The following is a 26399-nucleotide window of genomic DNA, read 5'->3' as shown; positions in this document are numbered from 1 at the left end:
AGTGAGGGTGCGGGTCTGGGTGCCTTACCATGATGCTCTTGTACATGTTCCCATTGTTGTCCTCAACACTGATGCGGATTATGCAGGTGTCTTCATTCTGTTGGTTGTAAACGGGAGGCAACACTGTCGAGGTAATGGACGTCACGGACACGGAGCGCTTGTGAATTTTAGGGTTGTTGTTGCAGGACGGAGGGGAGGAGAGGGGGTTCATTAAGGACGACATCCCTGAGGAAGTTGTGTCCATGGAATGGAGAGAGGAACATGAGGAGGAAGACTCGGAGAGCTGAAAAAGTGAACACACCCCAGGAGAACATCAGTGTCGGAACCTTGACCAAGGGCGTGCCTCACAACTGTCAAAGCAGAGATAGATGCTGAGATGAATAAACGTCCGTTACTTCCTCTGTAACAGCCCGCAGCACACGCGGATGCTGTCCCCATGCAAGCACACTTTTGGCAGATGCCTATCAGCAACTCCCTACTTGCCCTGGTTCCTCTGCATCCAGGTCTCGCAATTTCCGTTTTTAGCTGGTTTTAAGGAAGTGGCCAGCAGATGGCAGCAAACACCAGAAACTGGAGGCAATATGGCCTCCGGGAGGAAGCTTCCGGGCTGGGGGGAGCCTCACCAACAGTTTATCCAGTCCCACTGCCTTGAGTGGGACTCTGCTTAATGAGCCCAGCCAAAATCTCTCCTATCCTGGCTCCACCTCACGGTAAGATTTTGTAGCAGGAGAGAAATGTCTGTGCTTTACAGGTTTCTACGATAAGGACCATAGATTATACAGCTCTGCATGAAATATTAGTCCTGGAAAGGCCCCTGGGGATGACCTGGCCCCAGTCACTCTCTGCTGCTGAGGACCCCAAGGCCAGAGAGAAGTGTCGGCAGCACCACCATGACAGGCTCCCGAATCCCCGGACTCTCATGGCTGGGTTCACACAGTGAGCACCGAGTCACGGCTCAGTCTAAAGTTGACGAGAAGTGGTAAATGAACATAGTACACCACTACCTTGGTGGTGGGGTACACTGATGTTTGCGATGAGCTTTCACAGATCTCATCTCACGGTCCTTTCACAACTGTCTCATGAACAAAACGCAGAGCATTATAAAGGGAAAAAAGACTCGGGGAAATAGAATGACTTGCCCAAATGGAATACGGCCTAGGAGCAGGTTCCATTACTTTCTACGTTTGCTTCTAGAACCAACTGTATACATTTTCACGTCCTATATCAAGGACAGTTAAGGAATGAAGTGTTATAGTTAATGTGTTTTCCAATTAACTCCATAGTTACCACGAACAATGTAAAATTACCAAGGAAATGGCCCAAAACTCCAAAGGTTGTGTTAAAAAAAAAAGTCACTACATTGAATCATTTTAAATATCAATTCTTACTGTAGAAAATTATAAATAATTTCTCAGTGTATGAAGCTAAGTTATACCATATTAATCCTATCGGATATTTTGGAATTCTTTTAAAAAATAAACAACATAAATTTCTTTCATGCCTGTCTGCCTTTCCATGGAAACAGAGTACAGAAATTTAGCATTCTGATCCTCGAGCTTCCAAGTAAAATGGAGTTTACTCTATTTTATTTCCTATGGACTTCGTCCTATGGCATAACTGTACAGGAAATTCCACTGTAGGTTACTTTAATTAGAACCAGTAAGCTGATTTGACCACTCTACCTGCAGCTCTATCACAATATGGTTTAGTAACATTTTTGGTCTATTTTTGCAAGTGAATCAACTTTGCAGCTCAATCTGGGAGCCAAGAGTTCATGATTTTAACAGCATGACTTTGCTTGAAGGTGCACCACGCACCAGCCAAGAGGGTCCATTTTCCAATTATTGGTTCAATTCTTTCACCTCCCTTTTCTTCTATATAAATCCCTTTTCCTCTGTTAGATTTTCCTCTGTTAATGACTTATGAGTAGGATAAAGCCTTGAAGATGCCTGGGTTACAGCAGCTTTAAATGGCCCACCTGATGAAATCCAGTCTTACTGAGAATTTACTATGAGGAGCAAGTGTGAAAATAAATGTGTAGAGAGCGCCTGGGTGGTTCAGTCCATTAAGCATCTGCCTTTGGCTCAGGTCATGATCCCAGAGTCCTGATATCGAGTCCTGCATCAGGCTCCTTGCTTGGTGGGGAGTCTGCTTCTCCCCTTCTCTCTGCCCCTTGCCCCTACCACTTGTTCTCCCTAATAAATCAATAAAATCTTTTTTAAAAGACAGAAAATAAATGTTTAGAAATCATGAGCTGGGGGATCAAGACAAAGGAATGCAAAGTACACTTCACTGCAAAGAGCCACCTCCTGGAGAACCCTGGGAAAGGCACAGTGGACATCCTGACGGCTGTGGCATCCAGCATAGGGAGAGACGAGGGAGGTCACCCAGGTCCCACCAGGCAGTGAGCACGGGGAACCAGGGCCTCTCCCGCTGACATTCAAGGAGGCTATAGCCCAGCAACTACTTGCACCCAAGTCAACGATTCAGTTTTAAACCTAGAGAAATTCCTGACTCTGAGAAACGTTCGTCGGAAGACTAAAAATTCGTGATTTGTATAAGAAACTGAAACACCAGCATGATAAGGGAAAAGACAAAAAGGACATAGCAAGGGGTGTGCAAATGACACCCAGTAGGCTTCTGGGTAGTTTTCAAAGGCGTGGTCGGGACCTATGCACACGTCCAGTGTACCGACAGCTGGCACGGGAGGAAACGGACAGGGAGGAATCTCACAAAGACGTGTGCGATACCTCTCTTGTCACTTCTGTCCAATGTCTGCCGTCAGAAAAGCGGGCTACGAAGCACAAGAACCTGTCAATAGGTGAATAATGAAGCTTCACTCCAGATTTTAACAAATTAAATACTACATATCAAGTCATGGGAAATGATTACATCAGTGGTTTAGGAAATACACCTGAGAAAATGGAGAACAGATTCTTAAGAGTCTGCACAGCTTTTCCTTCATGTCTGGAGGATGTGTCTCTGGATTTCCAAGTAGGAAGGTAAGAAATCCTGCAGGGGCAACACCTGAGACATCGCAGCCTGATGACTCCTGAGTGTGAAGTCTGTCTGGGGTTGGCTATCCGCAACAAGCTCACTTGAGGGTTCCCATACTGCTGTTGTTCACAACACAATGTGAAACCGGGCACCAATCCCCTTGTGGAATGGCAGACACAAACAAAATGGGGACATTCTTCCCAACACTCCACATCACCGGCCTACGCAAAAGCTAAGGGGCCAATAGTCACGCACACAGCAGGTCTGGCTAACCAAAAATCTCCCCGAAATGGCACAGATTCTAGTCATGTCACAGTTGACATCTCTGACCCAAGCCTCCTGACCAACAGATTGAGGCAGCTGTATACAGAAGATTAAGACAAATCTTGTTTCCTTTTTACTTCTCTAGGAAGCCAACGGTAGATGGAACCTCTCTGCGGAAACAGGAGTGCTTTATCACCTCTCATCATTTTCTCTTTTTAGGGCCATGGCAGATTACATAATTGCTACCAATTCTTTTTTTTTTTTTTTTAAGATTTTATTTATTTGAGCAAGATAGAGAACACGAGGTGGGGGAAGGGTTAAAGGGGGGAGCAGACTCCCTGCTGAGAACCTGATATGTGACTCGATCCCAGGACTCCAGGATCATGACCTGAGCTGAAGGCAGATGCTTAACCAACTGAGCCACCCTGGTGCCCATGCTACCAATTCTTTATTCTCCACAGCATCCATGCCCTTTGCCCTGTGACCCCACAGTTCCTCCCATTAGAAGGAGTCTGTCTCATTTATTTAGGTGAGATTTGGCTACATAATTTGCTTCGGGCAATGAAATGTTGGTCGGTATGACTGAAGTAGAGTCTTGAAACATACTTGTGGAGCTGGGCTTGCTCTCCGGCTCATTTGTCTTAGCATACTAATGGCATGGCCTGGAGAGCCCCATTACTCCAAGAAGAATGAGAGGCAGGGAGAGCGGACCTGGACCAAACCCATGGCCTAGGGCCAAGCCCAACCCACGTCAACCAACCTGCAGATGCATTAGAGTGAGTAAGTGGTGGTTGTTTTAAGTCACTGACTTTTTAGGAGTGGTTTGCTCTGTTAAGATGATTGTGGTAGAAGCATGGTTAAGACAAGGTATGACATCAAGAGGTTGACAGACCTCTGCCTCTTGACTTTTCACTACCTCTAAGAAAATCCTATACCTCCTCAATAAAGCATAACTCATGTACAGGTCACAATCCTTGAGCCACCATTGGATATGGGTCCAGTACAGTATTTCCAAGGCCAGATGTGTTTAGACCTATTTCTATAAGGTCTCATTGTGTTTAGACCTATTTCTATAAGGAATGGGTCCCCAGACTGAACTGGCTTTAACAGTTCTTATAAACACGACTTTCAAAACACTGAAGAGCGATAAACCTGAAAACAGAGATTCCCATGCGGCAAACACTACGTCAGGTGTCTCTGTTAGGAATCATGCGAAGAGAATACACGTATACCTTTTTTTGAGGCTCATCAGGAGTGTCCATGGGAGTGATAGAGCCCTCCTCTGCCTCCGAGTGGTTAGACTCGCAGGATGACACACTGACGGAGTCCATGCTTTCGCCAGAGCTCCCACTGGCAGTGGACTTGGGCTGCTCTTTGGTGGGAGTGCTACTGGTAATGATGTCCGACCCCAGGAAGAGTCTGCAAGAAACATGACACCAGGTGTTTGGGCTCTTACAAATCTGGAATCCATGATTCAGCAAGTGTTTTGTGTTAATTAACCCAAATTAACCCAAATTTGGTCAATCTTGCACGCGCTGGCATTATTGGACAATGTTTCCTGTAAAGTATCTCACAGATCATAGTAAACATCTTATCGGAACAGGTAATTTCCAACCTCAAAGAACGCACAGATTGCTTAGCTGGAAGAGGGGCCGCCGTAATCTAAGGACCCTCTAGAACAACGGTTCTTTATTTTTTAACATGCTATAGACCACTCTGGCTGGTCAAAATACCGTCGCCACACCCCCCATCCCTTCCCACCATAAAATGAACCACGAGCGAGGCTAAGGAAGGAGGACGGCACCGCTTTGGTCAAGGAACCAAAGAGGACAACTTCTGTTTCCAAACATCTGGTGAACTGCCGGAAGCTAAACCACTTCACTGTAAAACTAGACGAGAAATATTAAAAACTCGTTTTAAAGATGAGCTTGCAAGACAGGAAGGAAAATCCCTATAGGCCACAAATAAACAGGGAACTGAAAACTGGAAGCAATGAGAGCTAATTCTGCAGCTGCTCTGGGTGCGGAGCGGGAAGTACCAGTCTTGGTAAATGAGGGACAAGGGTTTGAATAGAGACACAGGCCCGAAGAGGAGGCCTCCTGTTTCTGGTGGGGCGCTGAAGCTGAAACCTCTCCTATAGAGCCAAGACTCTCAAAGGGGTTTTGAAAAGGGGTCTTTGTAGAAAGATGTAAAAAAGTGGTCTAGAAAAATAACATCCTACTGGCACAGGGAGACAATGACGAAGCTTAGCTGTCTTGGCCTGAACTTGGGTGAAAGAAAACCATCTCCCCTGAAATCACCTGTGATCCTGACCAGCACCTCACTCAGATTTGCTACATATGTGAGTAGGAACTAGGAACTCTCAGTAATAATCTTGTGCAAACTGAAATTAAAAAAAAAAAAAAAACCTTTCTGGAGGAATCTACATTCAAACCAGGATACAGAGGATTTTCTGTTAGAGATGTGCTCATAATACAAAATTACAAAATATACACAAGGAAATATCAAAGGGAGTCAAACAAGCACAACAAACAGCAGATTTAGACTCCTGAGAATTTCAGAACTTCTCACCTACAAGAATTTTCAGAAAAAAACTAATAATTGAGTCATTAATTTGACAAATATTTGAGTGTCTACCATGGGCCAGGCTATAAAATAAATATGTTTAAGATATTAAAGACATAACAAAAGAAATTGAAAACAGGAGTTAAGAACAAGATAATCTGACAAAAGAACAGGAAGACAATTTGAAAAAATTTCACTGCTAGAGTGAAAATGTAGTGATTTAAGGGAAAAACTCAGTGGAAGGATTAAATAACCACTGGAAAGAAAAATTGTGAACTAGATGAGAGAAGTGAAGAAAATCTTCAGAAATCAGCATCAAAATACATGACATGGAACTAAGAAAGATTAAAAGACATGAAGATTAGAATAAGAAATGCAGACATGTGTGTAAAGAGAGTTCCAAGAGAAGACAATCGAGAGAGTGGGACAGTGACCCTATCTGAGGAGATGTTGGCTACGAAGATTCTAGACCTAATGAACTGCATGAATCCTCAGACCCAGGAACCACACCTTGAACAGGAAAAATGAGACCCAATCCTCACTTCATCTATCTAAGGGGATATCAAAGACAAAAGCAGCTCTTAAAAGCAACAGGGTAGGGGACGTGATACAAAGGAACAGGAAGTAAACAGATACCAGACATCTCAGAAGCAACAGATGAAGTCCGAAGACATGGAATAATGTCTTCAGAGCGCTGAGTGAAAAGAATGCGCCTCCTTGCATTCTATACCCAACTAAAAGAGCTCCGAGAGTGAGTGCAGAATAAAGACATTCTCAGCAACGGAGAGGGTTGACATGATCAGATGACAGGGAGAGGAGCAAAAGGAGGGAAGGGGAAGGAGGGAAGGAGCAACACATGTAAAGAAACTAGTAAATGCAGCCAACCCCAAACACGTACTGACTGTATAAAGTAACAGTAGAAATGATGCGCTTGATTTTTCATTATTTCAGGCATTACCTGCTCAAGATCCAAGACCTGGAGCATATCTTTATTCTGCCTCATCTCCAGCTGATCTCCAGCTGCACCCTCCCACCTCTTGTCCCGTTTTCCATGTTGTCTTCTTTCTGGGACCTCCAAGCACTACTGGGGCTAGAGGAGAAAGAGCTCAACTCTGATCACAGTTCATAGGAGAAAAAATAATGCCGCTGTTGTACTCCTCCGTGAATTCTGAGTAGACCTCTGATGGCTGTGGATGCCTGGTCCTCAGCCCGTCATCTGAGAGTCTAGCTTAGAATGAATGTGCTCAAAGACGGAAGAACCTTCTTCCATTTGTACAACTCTATGAGGTCAGTTCTGCTTCGTAAAGGTTAATTCTAACTCAATACTAGGCATCTCTGACCTTCAGACCAAACATGCCTTCCCCAAAGGCCCCCAAAATCTTTCCAGCTCTTTGGAAAATGGGTCATTAAATGTGGGGAGAGCAAAAAGTACATTTACCATATTTTTAAAAAATGCTAAGATGATATAATATTTTGGAAATCGACAGGTATACAAATACCCTTATATGTATAAGAAATACGATGGGTGACATGGTGGCCTGTTTTATTCATGATAAATGTTCTAACTCAACTGCAGATAGCAAAAACATTAAATCCAAGCATCTCAGCAAGATATCACCAAGCACAGATACGTACTCAATGTCGACCACACTTCATGCAGCGCACTGCACCCTGACGACCCTGCTCCCCTCCAGATTTCATGGGACTGTCCCTGCAGTTTGTGCATGAGCCAGAGGTGGTGCAGAGAGAGGACCCAGGGGTCCTAGAGCAGTACAGAAGGATGGTTGGGGTGGAGGGGGTAGTGGGAAGCAGTTAAATAAAAATGTGTCTGCAGTAGCTACTGCATAAGGGCATGGTAGGAAAAGCAAGAGGGCAAAAGTCGTAGCACTTAGGATTGCTGACTGCCAGAGCAGGTCCAGAAATTTCCAATTATTTCTGATGCAGAAGACCATCGAGATGCCTGGCATTCCCTGAGTCACCTCACAGGGAGCCTGATTCCCTGTGGAGGTGTCGATCTTACCAGCTGACAAGGCTTGGTCAGGCCCTTGGGTTATCTCAAAAGAGAGTTCTTTTCTCCACCATAATTGCAGTGATGAAAAGATAGCAAGACACTATGGAAAATTCTATCGAGGTCAATCTACAAGCTCATAAATCTCGTGTACATGTCACGTGCAGGTAAAGGCAATGGAGAAATTCAAAGCAGATGCAGGTGAGAGAGGGTGCCATGGGCTAGGGCACATACCTTAGAGTATCAAGTAAAGTGGCTGGGGGAAGGCTCACTGAGAAGGCGGCATTTCAACAAAGGTCTGAAGGGAGTGAGAGTGAGTCCCCCAGCCATCAGGGGACCGGTGTTCTCAGCAGAAGAAATGGCAGCTGAACATGTTCAGCAAGGTCTGTGCAGCTGGAATGCAGACTAGAGCGAGCTGGGAAAGATAAGGACAGACAGGTATGGGACGGTGGGGGGTGGGGGCAGGCCTAGGATGACACAGCAGTTTCTGAAGAGTCCTGAGGACCAAGGTAAGGATTCCTGATTTTACTCAAAGGGAGGAAGGTATTATGAAGTTAGCCCTGGAGTGTCTCTTGCATGCCTAGTACCTAGTGGGGCACAGAGTCATGAGTGTCATAGACAAGGCTCCTGCTCTCCGGTGGCAAATGCTCCACCACGGGAAAGAACCAGTGTGACAGGGGAAGCCAGCAGTGTCAGAGGGGGGGCTCTCTCAAAAGGAGGCACTGTTGTCCACACCTGAAGGAGCCAGCCACAGAGAAAGCATGTCAGACCAAAGAAATGTCTGGTGCAAAGGCCCTGAGGCAGGAACGAGTCTGGTGTGGTTGATGGATGGCTATAAGATGGGTATGGCTGGATCCTAGAGAACAAGGGGCAAGGCTGGATGGCAGGAAGGTGGTCAAGAAGGTTGGGGGAAGATCATGAAAGCCCTCCTAAGCTAGGATAAGGAGTTTGGGTGCTATATTTAAATAAACCAATGGGAAGTTTCGAAGCAAGGAACTATACTCTGGTATATGTTTTAAGAGACTATCAGGCTATTTGGGGGAGAATGGATCACTGAGCAAGGCCAGGGCCAGAAGCCCATTAAGAGTGTTGCGAGAGTGGTCCAGGCTGGGAGATGACAGTGGTTCATACCAGAGAGAACAGTGGAGAAGAAGGAAGAGATTTAGTAAGTTCACGACACAAAGGTCAACTATTTAACCGGTGAGTGAACAGTCTTTACGTCTGGCCTGGCTCAGGGCTGCGGTACTGAATGTCCTCCCTCCCCCCACTCGAACGGGACCATCTGGGGGACCCGGACCCCGGGGCGACACTCACAGGCTGAGCCTCTTCACCATGCTCTTCCGAGGCTTGGGCGACGTGGCGCTGGCGTCAGCAGCTGCTTCAATCTCACAGGACAGGGCGTAGCTGGGGAACAGGAGAGGGGATGAGGTCAGAGCTTGAGAACGGGTTGAAAGTCACATAACTTGCTGATTCTGTTTTAGAGGAAGTCTCTGACGGCTCGAAGTAAAGATGTCTACACCATGTTGTTCCCACACCGATGTCAGAGGGGACAGACTTCATGACCAGACGTTACAAATTTACCTGGACACCTCCTGCCCTAATCCCCGTCCTGGCCTACAGACTGAGCCCCTTTAGTGCTGCATGCCTCAAAGAGGGACTTGTGCATTTTGGCAGCACCAAAGACCAACTCCGCTCTGTTTCTTGACCATTCTCATCCCACTACTAAGCCAGGGGTGGGGGGGATTATTTCTTGACTGCTACTTCCCCCCGTTACTCTGTGTATGTGTGTACATGTGCTCAACTTTTTATCTAAGAGAAATGGAAGACAAGACTTTTGCAAACTATCTAATCTTTAGTGAAGAGACATAGTCAGTTATATTATTGGTAAAGATAATTGAATATGATTTTTATTTGCTAAAACACCCTAAATTTAAAAGACTCCAAATTCAGACATCTAAATGCCAGGCAGATAGAACTTCCCTAAGCATAAGAGGGATTTATATGTGACTTGAAATGTCTTTTATGAAAGCTCGTAGCTCTGACTAGTGGCTGTATCTGGCTTTGGTGTGGAAGGGTGAGTGTGGTCAACAGTAGCGTGGTAAGCTGTGAATTATGTGGAAACCTAATGATGTATCATGTGTATCCTGCTCACGTGTGGGCACTCACTGATAAACGAATTTTTCAAATATTAACTTAAGCTCTAGATGTGGTTATAAAGAGGAAGGAAAAAATGGGATATATTTAGCAAGATTCCTCTAATCATTAAAAAGTCAATTAAAATAAGGGTGCCTGGGTGGCTCAGTGGGTTAAGCCGCTGCCTTCGGCTCAGGTCATGATCCCAGGGTCCTGGAATCAAGCCCCATATCAGGCTCTCTGCTCAGCAGGGAGTCTGCTTCTCTCTCTCTGTCTGCCTCTCTGCCTACTTGTGATCTTTCTCTGTCAAATAAATAGAATCTTTTAAAAAAAAGTCAGTTAAAACAACTGACGAAAAGTTAATTATTGCAGCTGATACCGTGATCCTCAACTTTCTGATCCAGGATCCCCAGTCATGGCATGTCGGCTCCGTATGTGAGAAGGATGGACACACAAGAGGAAGTTCACTCAGACACACCGACCATCAGATCAGAAATGGAAAGGCAGTAGCTGCCTTATTTTCTACATGGCAAAGAAAGAAGTCTTCATCAAGCAATGACTACTGAATCACAGGTTTTGTTTTAATGTTAAAGAACCAATCCACTCGGGGATTTTAAAAAAAAGAAAAAAAAAAAAAAAGGACCTCAGAAATCATCTCTCTTCCAATGAGGGAACCGAGGTATACAGAGATTATATGAACCACATTGAGGGCTGAGGTTGTAGAGTCGAGAAGACCAAAATTTAAATCCAAACTCTATCCCTGGCTAGTTCTGTTATTCTCTGAATCTCAATTTCCTCATTGGCAAAATACTTATTTTGCTGTCGATTTTGCTCTCCCCGATGATAAACTTTCTAGGAAATCCCCTGGTCTTATGGCAGGGGTTAGCAAATATTTTCTGTAAAGCACCAGATGGCAAATATTTTAGGCTTTGCAGGCTATATGGTCTCGCTTCCAACTACTTAAGCTGCCTTTAAAGCATGAAAGCAACCATAAATAAGATGTAAATGAATGGGCTGTATTCCAATAAAACTTTATTTATGGATACTAAAACTTGTGTCTCAAATATCTGTTCTATATTATAATCTTCCTCTCCCTCTCTTTTTCTTCCAACCATTTAAAAATATAAAAACATGCGGTGGGCCGGATAAGGCCTGCAGAGTCTAATCTGCTAGACCGCAGGGTAAGACTACCCCCCTGCTGGGTGGACATTCAAGACACTGGAGTTAATGTACTTTTCCATGCTTGTCAACCAGGATTTTGAAACCTGTCCCTTATGTCCCAGTCACAACAGAGTTCTCACCGTTCTTGCAAATGCCAACCATGTCAGGCCACAAAGCCTTTGCTTACGTTCTTCCCTCTGTCTAGAATGTTCTTCTCCGGTTCTCCCGGTGATATCTTATCTTTCTTCAGAGCCTAGTCCAAACATCCACAGCTTTCTGATGATCTCCCCTACTTCCCCCATCCTTGGCCACATTGTTCCTGCCTGTGGATCCTGTAACACTTCTGTTACCTGCTAGATTTCAATTCTTCGTGAATCTGTCTCTCCTTCCCAACTGAAAGCTCCCTGGCAAGCTGGTACCAATGAACAAAAACGACAAACAAGGAGCCGATGGAGGCGGCCGTGGTGGCGATGATGAGGACGTTGATAATCAGCACTTGAACAACGCTTTTCCAAATACGACCTCATTTAATCCTTACAAACACACACTATGGATGAGTATTCTGAAGACCAGGCACAATCAGTGACTTGTACAAGGTAACAAAGACAGATGGTGGAGCAAGAATCTGAAAGTACACCTTCTAATGCCATCCAGCCAGCCTCTCCTGCTACACCATTCTCCTTCGAAAACTAAGGTTCTAGAATCTAGGAGCTGCTCACTAAACAGCTGCTGAAAAATATGGCCCAATGAGGAAACGGCGGTAGTGTTCTTCTCGCCGACACTGTAGTTCCACCCTGATGGACAACACATGTGCCTACCTCTCCTCCTCGGTGAGAAGCTGCTGCCTCTGGAACCACTGGATGAACTTTGGGTCTGGTGTCATACAATAGCTGTTGCAGGCGGATTGCAAGAGCTTGATTTGGGCAATCACTTCAAATTCCTACAGCAGACAGAACACCAAAGAGAAAGTACATAGTAAGGCCGATCCAATATCTCTCTTTTCAACATGAAGACACACCACATTAGGATACACAATGGAGAAAACCATCTAGGATGACTCTGAAGTCCTGCCATTCTTACAAATAAGAAAACTGAGTAACTCTTAAAAATTCTAACTCCAAATCCCTGAAGGCTTTGTAGGCTTGTCAATCCTCCCATTCTCCTTGAAAAAGCAAACTGATGCAACTGAAACAGGCTAGCAGAGCAACCCAAACTAGTTATTACCCAAGGCCACAGTGGCTCCCTTTTTCTCTATTATGTTTTCATTCTAGGGACAGAAAACTAAGTTTGTAAAGTTGTGTACTTTTAAAGTATATTTTAAGTTTCCATTTCTATTTCCTAAGAGAGAGAGAAAAAAGCTACTTTAAGTCAGGAGGCCCCTATGTTGCCCATCACCATCTTTTTCAAGCCTTACCCCTCAGTAAATAAGTTTTGGTAGGGCTGGATATCTAAACAGTCAGGAGCCTCATAAACTTGAATGTTTGGATTTCCCGAATCCTTGGGATTTTACTACTCCAGTAAATCCTTTAATGAAATCTTTTAAAGCTCACAAGAGAAGCAAGTATATAATCATGTCCAAAATTATTTATTCATCCTTAGATGCTTCAGTAAAGATTTTTTTTTTTAAGTCAGCAAAGGGTATAAGCCTTAGCTTTAGGTTTGAAGCTGAAATTTTCCAGAAGTTTAACATGTTAGTCTTAAAAGGGAAGAGAGCACCATCTAGTACTCTCTGATTCTGACGTTAAAGGACAAAGATGGGTAACTCTGGAGGCCAGTAAGTGACCTTGTTTTATTTTCATAGGACACGGCAGAGGAAACTCAACCATAGCCAGGTTCTGTGGGTATCAGCTTTCCATTCAGTGACTTCAGCTCTTGGTCTTGATATCCTCAAGGAATATTTATGATCATGCTAAAGAAGAAAGTATACGCTACCAGGGACAGAAGACTTACATTTGTCTATCTTAGCATATCTAGTTAGTAATGAGCTTAGCCTAGTGGGCTCCCAAAGGCTTGGTTTTAACCCATTGTCACTTCCTCCTCGAAGTTCTCTGACCCCACAAGCCGGGGATAGATGCCCTTCCACCATCTTCCTAGGATACCCACGACTTCCGCTCACAAGCCCTTATCAGTTGTATTATAACTGCTGACCCGTCTACCTTCCTCCTGGTGTGTGAAATTCATGAGGGTGGGGAGCGCTGGGTTTTCTCTGCAGCAACCCCCAAACCTATCAGAGTGCTTGGCCCATGTGAGGTACACCATCAATATTCGGGAAATGAAAGAATCAAAGAAGAAGGAATGAGTAAGCTTCCTCAGTCATTCCTTTGTTCGCTCGTTTTCCTTTGTGTCATTTAAGTATGTATTTAAACACACCATTTGTATATTAAAAGAATCAAGTGAGTTTTGCAGAAGCAGGACCGGGTTTGTAGCCTGGCTCCACTACCAGGTGACCCTCGGTCCCTGGGGCCAGGTCTCCACATCCGGGAATTGAGGAAGATAGAACCTACTTCACAGCACTCTGGGGGGACTAATACACAGGTTCACACAAGGCACAATCGTATATAAGTGCTTGATAAACGCAAATTCTTTTTTTTTTTTTCTTCTACAAAGAAAGACTTAAGTCCCTGTTTGTCTTTTTTCGTGCCCAGATGAAGTAAAATGGAACACTGCAGCCAAGACCTTTACTTACCCTTCTCCTTTTCTCAAAGTTGATCAGCCCACCCTGAAAGAAATTAAATAAAAAAAAAAAATAGTGACAAACCAAAGCACTTTGAAATACAGCCCTACGCTGTTCTATGAATCATTACAATAGATCACAGGGATGCTGAAGTCACAGTGATCAATGACACTACAGTTCTGGCTACTATGGGGGAAGAGAAGCACCGTTTGCTTCAAGAAAAACATTCTTTGAATTCTAATAGGACAGGATCGGCAGACAGCCTTCCCATGAGATGTCCAAAACCAACTAAAATAGTAATGATAACGAAGTTACAATTCAGAATCCAAATACATCTGTAAAGCCAATAGGGCAAAAGCTTGAGTAAATGTTCCATTTACACTTTACTTCTTGACCCAAAGCAACAAAAACAGATGGTCATTGACTCATACTGGAAACCATACTGTCAATGGTTTATCAAAAGGGAAGTTGCTTCTACATAGCATTGTGAAAAGTTAAGTTTCAATTCTTCATCCCCTATCTCCTGTTCTCAGTAGGCTGAATATAACTTTTAAATCCTTGGGCACTCCCCAAAAATTCCCCAGTGCTAATGAGTGTTTCCTGAGATAAGCTGAGGCAGAGGACATGAAGAGACAGAGCTCGGGAAATGCAAAATGAATGCCCACAACATTATGACAAGCTTGGAGGGAGGCACATGCAAAACCACCACCAGGCCTGCTAACTCGGACAGAGTAGAAGCAGACTCGTCGCATGTGAGAACCAGGGAGGAGATGGAAACTTAGATGTATAAGCAATCCTTAAATCTCACTTCAAATGTCAAATTTCTTCCAGTTAGTATTTTATTACAGCTACTGACAGGTAGCTTAACTTTCACTTCTCTTCCCTCTGAGAGAAAGAGCGTGCACATGACAGAAAACACAAAAGTGCCTCAGGGCAGGTAATTATATGAAAAAAAGAAAAGAATAATTAAAAATCCACAAATCTGACCACCTCCCTATCCCACCAAGTAGAATGTTAGGGCACATCACCCCCTCAGCCCTACCTGCCCAAGTGCTACTCAACATCAAGGACTTTCTGGAATCAACTTCGTCTACAAGGCCCTGCCATCACTCGCCTCCCCATCCCCGCACCTGGAACAGACTGTGACCTCCCCCATCTCTCACTGCCTTTCTGTCTGAATTCCGAGTACTTCCATAGTCACTGCCAGCCTTGATACATAGCTTCCACTGGCTTGTGAGTCACTTGGGGTGTTACTCTGATTTGTATTCCTCACAGCATCTAACAAATGCCGCATACGTAATGGGTGCTCGACAGACACTAATAAAGCGAATTTCTTTCTTGGGTATCCAAGTCACCCCATGCAAACAACTCACCTCGATATAGTCCTGAAGAGCAGTGTCAAGCATGGTGAGGTCAGTCAGGAAGGTGCCCAGGTAGGGCACGGTTCCCTGCATCACACCCTGAGGAGCAAAGCACAGCCAAACGGCCTTTGTCATGACTAAAAAGTGGAAGGGTTTCAGGAGCCTCCCTGCCAGAGTGAATGCGCATATTGCTGGCTAGATTTGCCAAGTGCCTGTTCATAGATGATGGCGGCCATCTTTGAATGGCCAGGTAAGCCTTAACAGCATTTGGAGAAAATAAAGGACCACAGAAGACCGTCAGTGTTAACCGCCATGAATGAAATTTTTCAGATTTTTAAAAAGGATGGGAATTCTACCACCTAATCTCTAACTTCCAAAGTTATGAAAACAGGCCCCAAATCCAGATCATACGAGTATGGTCAAGAGTGTTCACAGGGGATTCATATTTTGCTTAGGCAGTTTCAAGGGTTGGCTTTTCTCTTTCAGAGTGTGTGGGTACCACTGGGGTTTGGAATGGCCTCATTATTGGTTAAGGGTGGGCAACTGTACACTGGGGAAGAATGTTACCTCAAAAGTATGGGGTGTCACTATTAAAATGGCCTCTTGGGGGGGCACCTGGGTGGCTCAGTCAGTTAAGCGTCTGCCTTCGGCTCAAGTCATGATCCCAGGGTCCTGGGACTGAGGCCCGCATCCCACTCCCTGCTCAGAGGGGAGCCTGCTTCTCTCTCTGCCTGCTTATTCTCTCTCTGTCTCTCTCCCTCTCTCAAATAAATAAAATCTTCCTAAAAAATGGCCTCTTGGGTTAGGCTTCCAAAGGAGAGAAATGGGAAAGGGAAAAAAATGGTAACTCTGAAGTAGAAAATCTGGCAAAATACTACTTTAACTAAGTGATGAAGGTTAACATCACCAGTGACTCTTTGACAGGATGTGACGAGAATGGCACTTCTACTTCTGGGATATGCTTCCCCCAAATCCATAACCTCGGCCTGTTCACCAGAAAACAACAGATGCACTCTGATTGCAGGACATTCCAAAGATACCAGGACAGTATTCCAGAAGACCGTGTATAAGGAGAAACAAGGAAGACTGAGAAACTCTCACAGAGCAGAGGGCTCTGAGGAGACAGGATAGCATCCTACTGTGTGGGTCCTGGCCTGGCTCCTGGAACAGAAAGAGGGTTCTCTTGCAGAAGTGACGAAATCCCAATCAAGTGTGGATTTCAGTTCACAGTAACAGGCTGGTGTGGGTACCTCAGGCTTGACAGAGGGGCCATGGCTAGAGGGGGTGTTGACAATGGGGGACACAGGCTGAGGGCATCATAAAAAGTTCTTTTTTTTTTAAACTGTCCCTTGAAAATGAAGGTAGAATCACTTTAATTGCATGAATATGTAGTATTCATCTCACAAAATTTCCTTTGAGATCATCTCAATTCTCTGTAAGGCCACTGAGGCTCTAACCATTTTAAAGAGAAAATAAATAGTGGCTTCTGTGGACACCTTCTCCTCACTTCCCTTCAGGCACTTAGGACATTCTGGGAGAAAACACAGCCCCAGCCAGGGCAGGACCAGGTTGCTCCACGGGAGGCCAGCTGTCTCGCTGGCCAGAACTGACTGGAGAGGTTCACCCCGAGGACCCATGCTCAGGCGCAGCCTGTCCTTCTCTGTTATGTGCACAAGGTCTCATCCTGAACTAAAATAATCTTTTTTTTAGCAGCTATTTTTAACTTATCTTTGAACAACCAAAAAAAAAAAAAGTCTGAAATGCTGTGAAACGTTTCATAGGCTTTCTGGTACAGAAGAGTCCTATCATTCAAACCCAACATTTCTGATTTATGTCCAGCCTTCCAAAGAAGGAGAAAATCTTCCCAAAGCAGGGATGAGAAGATCTAGAGGTTGTCAGTCTCTAATTTCCTCTCTCTTTGGTTTTCCCCCCTCCCATGCTAAAAGGAGAATTTTTAAAATAAAGCTTTAAGATTAAAGCCAAAGACAGTCACTATCTTTAAGGAAGGAAGTACAGTATTCCTTCAAGTACTGAAAAACTAGGAAAAAAAGCTGGTTAGCCCTTGGGATCAGTGTGGAAAGCTGGGAAATAGAGAGCGGGTTGGGAAGAAGCGACAAGGTCTATCAGCACTCAGACCAAGTCCTCCTGGGAACAGACAGACGCTCTCTCCTTGGCACCCATGTCCTAGGCTACCGTGTGCCCGAAGTCGGCTACAGGAGGCATTCCTGATGGGGAACTGAAGCCCCAGGTCGTCTCAGGGCCAAGGGAGCAGCAGCTTCTAAGTACAGGAGTGGATGGAGGAAGACAGCACGAGAGAAGGAAATCTACCTCCCGCAGACTTCGCCCCTCACCTCTAGAAGAAAAAAATGTTCCAGAGAACACTATCCTTTGCGACTCTAAGTATTTATTTCCCACTGGGTCAAATGGGAGTGACAAGATTCCCCTACAGCCCCCGCAGTGCTGTGGAGAATAAATAAAGGACGGAGAACATTCTCGAAAGCAGGGGCGCAGATTGAAGGTGCTGGGGCCATGCAGGAACCCCGCCGCCCACACAGGGTTGCTTTCTGATGGGTCCTCAGGGAAGACCGAGGGCCGTACGTACCATATCCTTCTGGAGCTGAAGTCTCCTCTGGGTCCGCTTCTGGTTTTCTTTCACACTGCTGTCCAGGTTTGCAAACTTTGAGGTTCCTTCCTAAGAAACAGAAGCGCACACAGAGGAGAGCGATGGTGAGTGGCAGCAGAAGGAAGAGAAGGGGCCTGCATGCCGGGCGGAACCAAGAGGCTCCAGTGGGCTCGGGCTGAATTATGTCCATGTCTGGCGGGCTTGGTGCGGGCATCAGTGTGCAATAAGATCTGGTGGCCTCAGGGGATTCTGTTTTCCCCCTGCTTTGTTAGAACCACCCCTGATTTGGTGATAAAATCAATGGTCAATACCAGGCCCACAATTGCAGGAACCAGAGGCCACTTCTGCACATCCCATGTTTCTCTGGGACTGATCACATGCCCCGGAAGTGAAGAGTTCTTCCTCGGGACATGTTGTGATTTCTTGCTCTTGGCCTGAAATACATGTGCCAGCACTCTGTGAAGGAAAAGTGTTTCTTTCTGTGGTTCTTTCTTAGCTAAATGAAACTTCTGTGCCGGAAGTTTTCTGAGGAAGTCCTGGAACAGGAATCTACGAAGGCCAGACCTTTGCCTATTTTTTCTCCCCCATGTTCCTCCCCTAACCCATCCTCCCAAGTTACTTTTCTCAGACCCGGGACTCTTACGAGTCAATCCTTCCTCCTGGGGCCTGGGTACGGATGGCTCCCCTTTGTCTGCTCCTGTCTGTTGTCACAACAAACTCTTCCGCGATGGTGACTAAACTCCAGTCTGCTGACTGAACACGGTGCTTTGGGGTTTTGTGGTTTCAGGGTCTTTCAAGTTCTCATTTTCCAGGAACTGTATAGACAGGAGGCATGTTTCACAACTCGGTTAGGGACAAGCATTCTGGTAGCTTTTCCTCGGTCAGTCTTCCCAGAGTCCGTGATGTTACCAGAACCCGTGACCTTTGCCAACCACACAGCGCAGGAGCGTCATCTGCAGACTTGGCCTTCCCCACTCAGCGAGGCCCCAAGACCTCCTATCGTTCAGCAGCCCTCACCTGGGTCCAGGACCCACATGACTCACAAGCTACTTTAAGTCTCCCTGTCACAAATGATGATAAGGAGCAGTACTGTGGTGTAACCTCCTGTATCAAGCTTGTCCTGGGCATGAATGAAAGCCACCTAAAACGTGCCATTTCCCAAGCGAAGGGATGGCGAGCCCTCCCCCATTCTTGAGAATTTGCTTGGAGTGAGAAATCACTTCTGACTTAAAGGCAAGTGTCCAGCTCTTTCCTGTGTGGGTCCCTCTGGTTCCCTTCCAGCTTTTCGGACACTAGCAGAGGCACCATGTGTGGAAGTCACAGAAGACTGATCTCAAATTCTTAAGAAGGATTTCTGACCAGTTAAAAGGCTCCCGAGAACCAAGAAATAGCAGAAAAGGAAAGGAAGAGCACTCGGGACAGCCTCCTTGCTAGGAGGGGGCTGAAGACCGGAGGTGAGGCCTCACAGGCTTGAGGATTCCATGACCTCATGATTTCGAGAGAGTGAGACTCCATTCCTGGTTGGGTCACTGAAGACATGGCCCAGCGGCAGTGCTTCCAGATGAGGTGGCAACCCAAAACCCATGATTCCTCATATCCAATGGTGTCCGTTTTCTCCTTCCTTGGCCCTAAAGCTTTTGCTCTGCAGCTCTCACACCACCAATCCCTTGAAACCCCTTGGAAATTTTCTGACAGCATCACGTTGTTCCTTCCTTCTGACTCCTTTTCTGGCCCCACTCATGCTCCTAGTGTCTCTTCCTTCTGCCAAAGTCACCTTCTTGTTTTTTGCTATAATTGGGTCTTTGGAAACATCACCCTTAACGATTGCCTATGTTTGGATGAATTCCAAATTGTTCCCTCTCCTTCGACCAACCTCCTGCTCCCCTCCTGTATCTTTCCCCCTCCGCCGTCCTCCTCTCTCTCTCTTTAGTGAAAATTTCTTACCGGAGTCCCATCTTTGCTCTACCTCTGTGAGTTCAGGTGCCCTCACCCATCCTGTTCCCGGGCCTCAGATGGACGCAGGCACTGGATTCTTCTCAGTGTTGGGTACTTTCCTGCCCAGAAGTTAATGGTAATGATCTGAATGGGCCTTCAGAGTCCTAACAACCTTCTGCTCCAAAAGCAACCTGACTGTGTTTTAGGGCTTCACTATACATACGTTTCTACCAGAGCCAAATTCCTGGGCCTTTCTCACAGTTGTTTACATCAATTCCACCAAGGGGAGTTCTCATCCAAGAGTCCCAAGGACCAGAACAACTTGGTGGCATTCTGCTTTCCTGCTGCTTTAAAATTTATGGACTCTACAATTCACCTGCTCAGAGTTATCTAAGTTCACTATCACAGGTTTAAGGTAACCTGTGATAAAAATAAAAACAAACAAAAAAAATTTAAAAAAAAAAAACATTTTCCCCAACAATTAAAATGAAAACCTTGATTTTTGTTTTGTTTTGCTTTTTCTTTTGTTTTAGATTTTTGCTAATTATTATGTTGCCTCAGCTAGCACATCACAGAAGTAGAACATTACATCGACCCAGAAGTAGAGGAGAAGACCAGTCTCTAAGACTAAGATTATCCAACTGTAAATCAGTGTGAGTCCACGAATGGCATATTAAAAACAGAGACCAGCAGTCTTTCTCAGTGGCTCTTTTGAGACCCTAACTACGTTGATTCCTTTTTAAAACAACATGCTGAAAATTAACACTCAGAATTACAGGCGTCATATGAAGAATGATCAACAAAGGTGACTGGAAAGGGACCTACACATACATACAGCCTGCCCAAAATGTTATACCCTCATGATGATAATACACAGACCACAGGAATTTATAGCCAAGTTTTTCATTTCTTTGGGAGGGGAGCCATGCAGAAGAAATTTAACTTAGAGCACAAGAGCCAACTTCTACATTTAAGAAAGGTTTACGGGACCTTTAATGTCTAGATATGGCTTTGTTTCTAGGGTTTTGGCCAGAACACCGCCACCAGGCAATGGGCTGCGCGGCACTGAGTTTATCTGCGTTGGAAGGATGACTCAGAGCTATCGGGATTTGAATATACGGCTCCGGCTAGTCTAGCTCTGTGCTCCGGACAGGGAGACCACTAAGCCTTCTCCTCCCAGACAGATGAGTTTCCATTTCAAGTCGGGCAGTCCAGGGGGAAGTGAAGCAGGGAGCAACGCGATCTCAGCGAGCACTGGTTAGTGTGCAGTTAATGAGGGAGGCCAGATCCGGGGCTAGACATCAGCACAAACTGCCTTGCTCGGAGAAGGGCTAAGAGGGGGCTGGTTCTCAAATCCCATGACTCCGAAAGCCCACCGATTCATATAGTCAAACAGAGTTTCTGAACACTCGCTGCGTCCCAGCCGCCGTGTCAGGCATTAGGGCTGGAACAATGACAAAACCGACCCAGTTCCTGCTGGCAAGAGGCTTGCAGGCCAGCAGGGAGATGTGCTGAGTACCCGGCAGAGCCCACGATGAGACAGGCAGGCAGGAAGAGTAGGACTCAGGAGAGCAACCGTCAGGAAGACCGGAACAGATGCCCTTACAGGAATGACTGACAGGTGTCAGGTAGATGCCTTTTCTTAGGACCCCCACCTCCACTGGACTTTCGCCCCTACTCCAAGTGTGCTCTGAGCTTGTGTCCGTATCTCGTCCCTCACTCTCTTTCATTTGTGAGGCATCCTTTGGCTTTGCTTTCAGATATTTTATCTTAGTCAAGCTTCGAAATAATTCTCTGAGGTCAATGGACTAATTACTATTACCCCCAATTTACAGAAAAAGAGACTATGGATAAGGATCTTACCCTCTAATTGCCCAGCTCTAATTGCCCTATGATTTTATAATAGTCTACTTCCCTGCCTCCCCAGTGAGACGCAACCTCTTCCTGATCGGAGACTCTGCACTTGGCCACTAAGCGGCACATCGCGAATGCTCAATCGATGATTATTCAATTACTGATTTACCTTCTCTGAGCAGTTTTCTCTGATCGACCCTGCCCCTTACTCCCAAGTGGCCAGAAGAAACAGTTTTATGCCCATGTGATGAAGGGACAGGTTTTAGAGTCTCGCCAGGTAGGGCAGGGTTCACACTCAAGCTCCGTGACCTACCCGCTGTGTAACTTACGACAAGCCACTTACCTCTCTGAGTCTTGGCCATGTGCAATACAAGGATGATAAAATCTACTTTGTAGAAAGGCTGTGAAGATAATATCTGGCCTATGTGCCCCTCTGCTGACCATTTACAACCTGCTATTTGTATCCTTCTTTGACTACTTATTCTCATTGAGTGCCTCTAACCACCAGCCAGAGGGTGAATTCTTGAGAACAGGTTCTGGGTTCGTCGCCTTCATACTCCCAGAGGCCGCTCCAATGCTTCACGAATATTGGACATTCAACAAACGTCTGGAGAAATAAAACCAACCCAAGCTACACTTCTACCTTCCTATGGTTCTGGAAGTCAGTGCTCACTTGGTGTTCAATAAATATTGCTGATGGCTCCATGCAACTTGGTCCACAGACGGGATGTGGAATTGCAGGCTTGGCCTCTGTCACTCTAGAAGACATTTCGCTGAGAAGGAATATTCCAGGGCCTCTCACTGACCTCTCCGCCTGCACTCGGCATCCACAGAGCGGCTTGTTAAAGGGACACACTGATGAGCACAAGTTCCACAATCTGGTTGTGTAGCCGTGAAACTACAGAGCTGGACGTTTGGTTTTCTCAGCCCCGAGCTGCTTCAATTTGCCCTCGAGAACAAAAGTGCTGCCTTCTCGTCACTGTGGGCTACCAGCGACGGGGCCCGGCACCCCCACCCAGAGCTCACCTTCATCAGAAGTTCCCGGCTGGTCAAATGGTTATTATGGTCTGAGAAGATATCTGAAAGTTCCTCAAACATCAGCATCCGGTCCCTGGGAGAGAGATGAAAAAAATACTCACAAGGAGTCAGTGAAAGGCCCACATCTTTGGCTGTGCTGCCTTCCGTTACCTGTGGCTACAGAGGAACTGGACTCATCTCAGGAGCAGAGAGGAAGCCAACGACTTTTCATGCTGGCTGGCTTTGGTTTTGTTTGTTTTGTTTTTTAAAAGGTACACATGGTCACCTATGTGAAAGGGGGGTGCTCCTAACCACAGATGTTATAATCATAAATAAAGAGAGTTAAATTGGGGCATCAAGTTGTTCAACTGGGACATGTTCTATTTAAAAAAAAAAAAAAGTCTGTCTTAGCAATGCCCACACAGAGCCCCGTGGGTTCTGAGAAATCCTACTGGCCAGCCCCCTCATCTAGGGATGAAGATGCCAGGGTCAGAGATTTGCTGACGTTTCCATCACTAAGCGCTGAGCACGGCAGGTGTAGAAGCCAAACTTTCTGAGTCACAGGCCAGTATTCTCAAATTGGAGACCGAGTAGATGGAAGCAGAATGAGCTCTGGTCAGGGGACAGGGTTCAAATCCCATGTTCAAATCCCAAACACCAGGGCTCTTGGGCCCACTGCTTAACGGTCCTGAGCTTCCATTTTTCTTGCCTATACAAGGAACATATTAAGAGTCCCCTGGAGGGACCACCGTGAAGGTCAGCAGGATCATCTACCTAAAGCGCCTACTCTGCCCTGTCCCTTCTGGGGCTCCTGTCCCTCTCCACCGGCCTCAGGCTTTTCTCTCCAGCCTCCCAGGGTTGCTGAGTGGCGGACTCTGGAGGCAGAGAATTAATGGGGCCAAATCATTCCAGAGGCAGCACGTCATGATCACGGGAAAGCCATTATTAACTTGTTTTACCATGAGGGTAATATTATTGTAATACAGAAAACCAGTAAAGCTATTTGTATTTTGGGAAAAATAATTTAGATTTAGAACTTAATTATATGTGGGCCTAAATAAAGAGAATAAACAGACGTCTTCTCTCTGCACTGAAAGTGATTAGCATTAGGGAAAGTGATCACCAAATAAGGCATCCTAACCTGTCCCTGAATTTAGCAATGAAAACTATGGAAAACTGATATGAAAGCGTTTCCTCATGACCCCTGTGCAGCATCTCTGCTAAAACATGAACCGACCAGCTAAGAAAAGAACCAGACACCCACATGGTACAGAATCAGACTCTGAGGTTTGTTTTGAGGTGGAATCATTTAAAAAGCCAGCTGGAAGAATGGGACTCATAGGGCGACCAAGAGATTAAGACACAACTCCATTAATTTTTTTTTTCACTAGTCTTCTAACCTCAAACGAGCTGTGGAAGAAATCTTTGACCAGCTAGGTGACTTTCCACGGTGTGCTACGTATCCCCCACCAAAGACAGAGAGGATCTCTTTACGCTGCCAAAAGAGGAGGCAGCCTCGAGCAACCCCTGCTTTTTGTTTTTGATCCCATGACCAGGGAGCACCGCGGAGGGGAAGGAGAAGGTCTGCGCTACTGAGGATGAGAACTCTGTATGCATCTGATTGCCCCCTAGTATGTTACCAAGGCCTATCATCTCGTGATTTTATATGGCCCCTCTCTTTCGTCAGATTTAGATGCAGGAAAACCAATCAACTAATCTCTCCTTCACATACAAGGTCAGCTGGGTTATTCAAGCTGATGAAGAGGAGGAAGATCAAAAAACTTGCATCAGACTGTGGAAAGCCTCTCTGCCGGGTTTTCTCCTGGTAGATAACGGTGTTGTCAGCACAGCGCGAGCTTTGGAGGCTCCCAGTGGCTGTAGCTTCTATGGCTCTGTAACACCAGGCATTACGATCAGCTACTTCAGTTTTTGTCTACTGACTCATCAAAGCCTTGTGTAATAAATAATTTGACTTCCCCCGAGTCTCCTTTCTTCTGATTGAGAATAGGAGTCCGCTGGTCTGTATGAGTACTCTGCCGCTCGTTTCTCAGCATAAATTAAGGAAATTCTGGTGTACCAATCTGAGTCTCTTGCAAGTTTGGATAGTGTTGGTCCCTTAGGTCTTAATCTGCTCTGAGTGAACCGATGAAACCGAATGCCGCGACCTTCTACTCCTAAGGACCGAAGCCACCAATCCCACAAGGGCAGGCCTGCCTGGGGACCAGCTGGCGCCCCTCCTGGCTGAAACAGACTATACCACACACGTATAGACTATAAACAGTTTACACATTCTTCCCTGATACAGCCTGACTTCTTGATTAGCTCAACCCCAGCAGACCTGCTGAATGTAAGTGGCCTCGTTAGTAGCCATGACACCTTCCCCAGGTTCTAAATCTGTACTGACAGGAAACCAGAGCTGCCTCCTCATTCACCCTTCCCTCCGCTACAAAAAGCTCTCCGGTCTACAAGGGAAGCTCTGGAAATAGGGGAAGGAAGAGAATAAAATAATAAGGACAAGAAGTTGTTAATTGTTTCAAAGTTTCCACCAAGAAACAGGAAAAACACCATAAAATGAAAACAATATAAAAAAGAAACAATACAAAATGAAAACCAATATAAAATGTGGCCAGTTGATAACTTTGGTCAGGTGCCTAGGAAGGAACACTTGGGGGATTTTTAATATCACTCAGGTAGCTTCTAGCATGCTGAGACAGAAGGGAACAGAATTGATTCTTGCCAAACGGCAAGAACTAATGTCCCATCTACGCACATGTTCTGACACAGCTCAGGGTTTTGGAATGTGGCCGAGAAATAACCAGAAGTAACAGCAAACTACTACAACTTCATCATTCCACAGACTTACCCCTCGGAATCTGGACCATAAGCACATCCTTAAAATCCTCCCCGAAGCCAATAACCTCCGCTCGAGCACATTTTGCCTGATGTGCCTTGACTCCTGCAGTGGCCCCGCCTAAAACTTACTAATGATTCCGTGTAACACGTGCTCTGCCTGGGACACACAGAGGCTTTCAAATATGTTTCTCTAGTTACATAATATGAGCTTTGACGGTGAGGACCCGTACCCTTGATACAGCGACTAGTCACCCCAGCCAAAGAAAGCAGAGCAGGACACTTGGGAACTTACTTGGGGACGGCGGCCCAGGTCTTTTTTAACCTATAGATGGAATTGGACTGCAGTGCAGAAATGATGGCCCTCAAGGAGGAAAAATTCTTCAGGATCCTACATTCCTGTGCGGAGAGTGATTAGAACATAAAAGGCATTTAAATATCACTAATACAGTGAGTTGGTGGTTTCCTGTTTTAGAGGTATCACAGCTGCTATGAATTCTTACCACTAAATAGGCAGCTGTATAAATACTGAACATCAAAAAGTGGCTCCTTACTCCCACCCCAGTCACCGAAACACTTTATAGGTTTTGGCAGCATGCGCTTGTTTTTCTCCCTTTAATATATTTTTCGCGTTGTTGTTACAGTTTTATGGTTTCCAGCTTTCCCAGTAAAAACAACGAATGGAGGGGAGGCTGCAGGGCTGTGCTCGGGAACACAAGCTTGCTTCTGCGGAAAGCACACAGATGCCCTGAAAACACATGTGGAAGATCACGATCTCCTTCAGACACACCAAAGGGAGCTGAGCAGCAGCCTCCGTGAGCTCAGATGGTATTAAACATCTCACGGCCAAACCCTGCCCAGAGAAGTGTATACAACTTGGCAATAAAAATTCACCACCAGTTGAACTTTGGCTTTTATGCTCTTTGCCAAGTGGGAATATTTTTATACACATTCATT

The 26399-nt window shown here is 45.6% G+C and overlaps 1 protein-coding gene across 6 annotated transcripts in view; it reads right to left on the bottom strand.

Annotated features, from left to right (window-relative positions):
• The window catches only part of RGL1 (ral guanine nucleotide dissociation stimulator like 1), a 165186-nt gene that overhangs the window by 9491 nt on the left and 129296 nt on the right, over positions 1–26399 (bottom strand). For all 6 annotated transcript variants that reach the window (XM_013064222.1, XM_013064224.1, XM_004767942.3 and 3 more), the window contains 9 exons: positions 25738–25841; positions 22602–22686; positions 17766–17855; positions 15176–15262; positions 13815–13847; positions 11947–12068; positions 9149–9238; positions 4494–4680; positions 29–283 (listed from right to left, as the gene is read on the bottom strand). In XM_013064222.1, the coding sequence (XP_012919676.1) occupies positions 29–283; positions 4494–4680; positions 9149–9238; positions 11947–12068; positions 13815–13847; positions 15176–15262; positions 17766–17855; positions 22602–22686; positions 25738–25841 (1053 nt within the window). The remainder of the gene's footprint in view (positions 1–28; positions 284–4493; positions 4681–9148; positions 9239–11946; positions 12069–13814; positions 13848–15175; positions 15263–17765; positions 17856–22601; positions 22687–25737; positions 25842–26399) is intronic.

The sequence above is a fragment of the Mustela putorius genome, unplaced genomic scaffold (assembly GCF_011764305.1).
Source record: "Mustela putorius furo isolate JIRA1106 unplaced genomic scaffold, ASM1176430v1.1 tig00537335_pilon_pilon_pilon, whole genome shotgun sequence".
NCBI lineage: Eukaryota > Metazoa > Chordata > Mammalia > Carnivora > Mustelidae > Mustela > Mustela putorius.
Note: the sequence above shows the minus strand (reverse complement) of the source record. Positions and strands in the feature narration are given on the sequence as shown.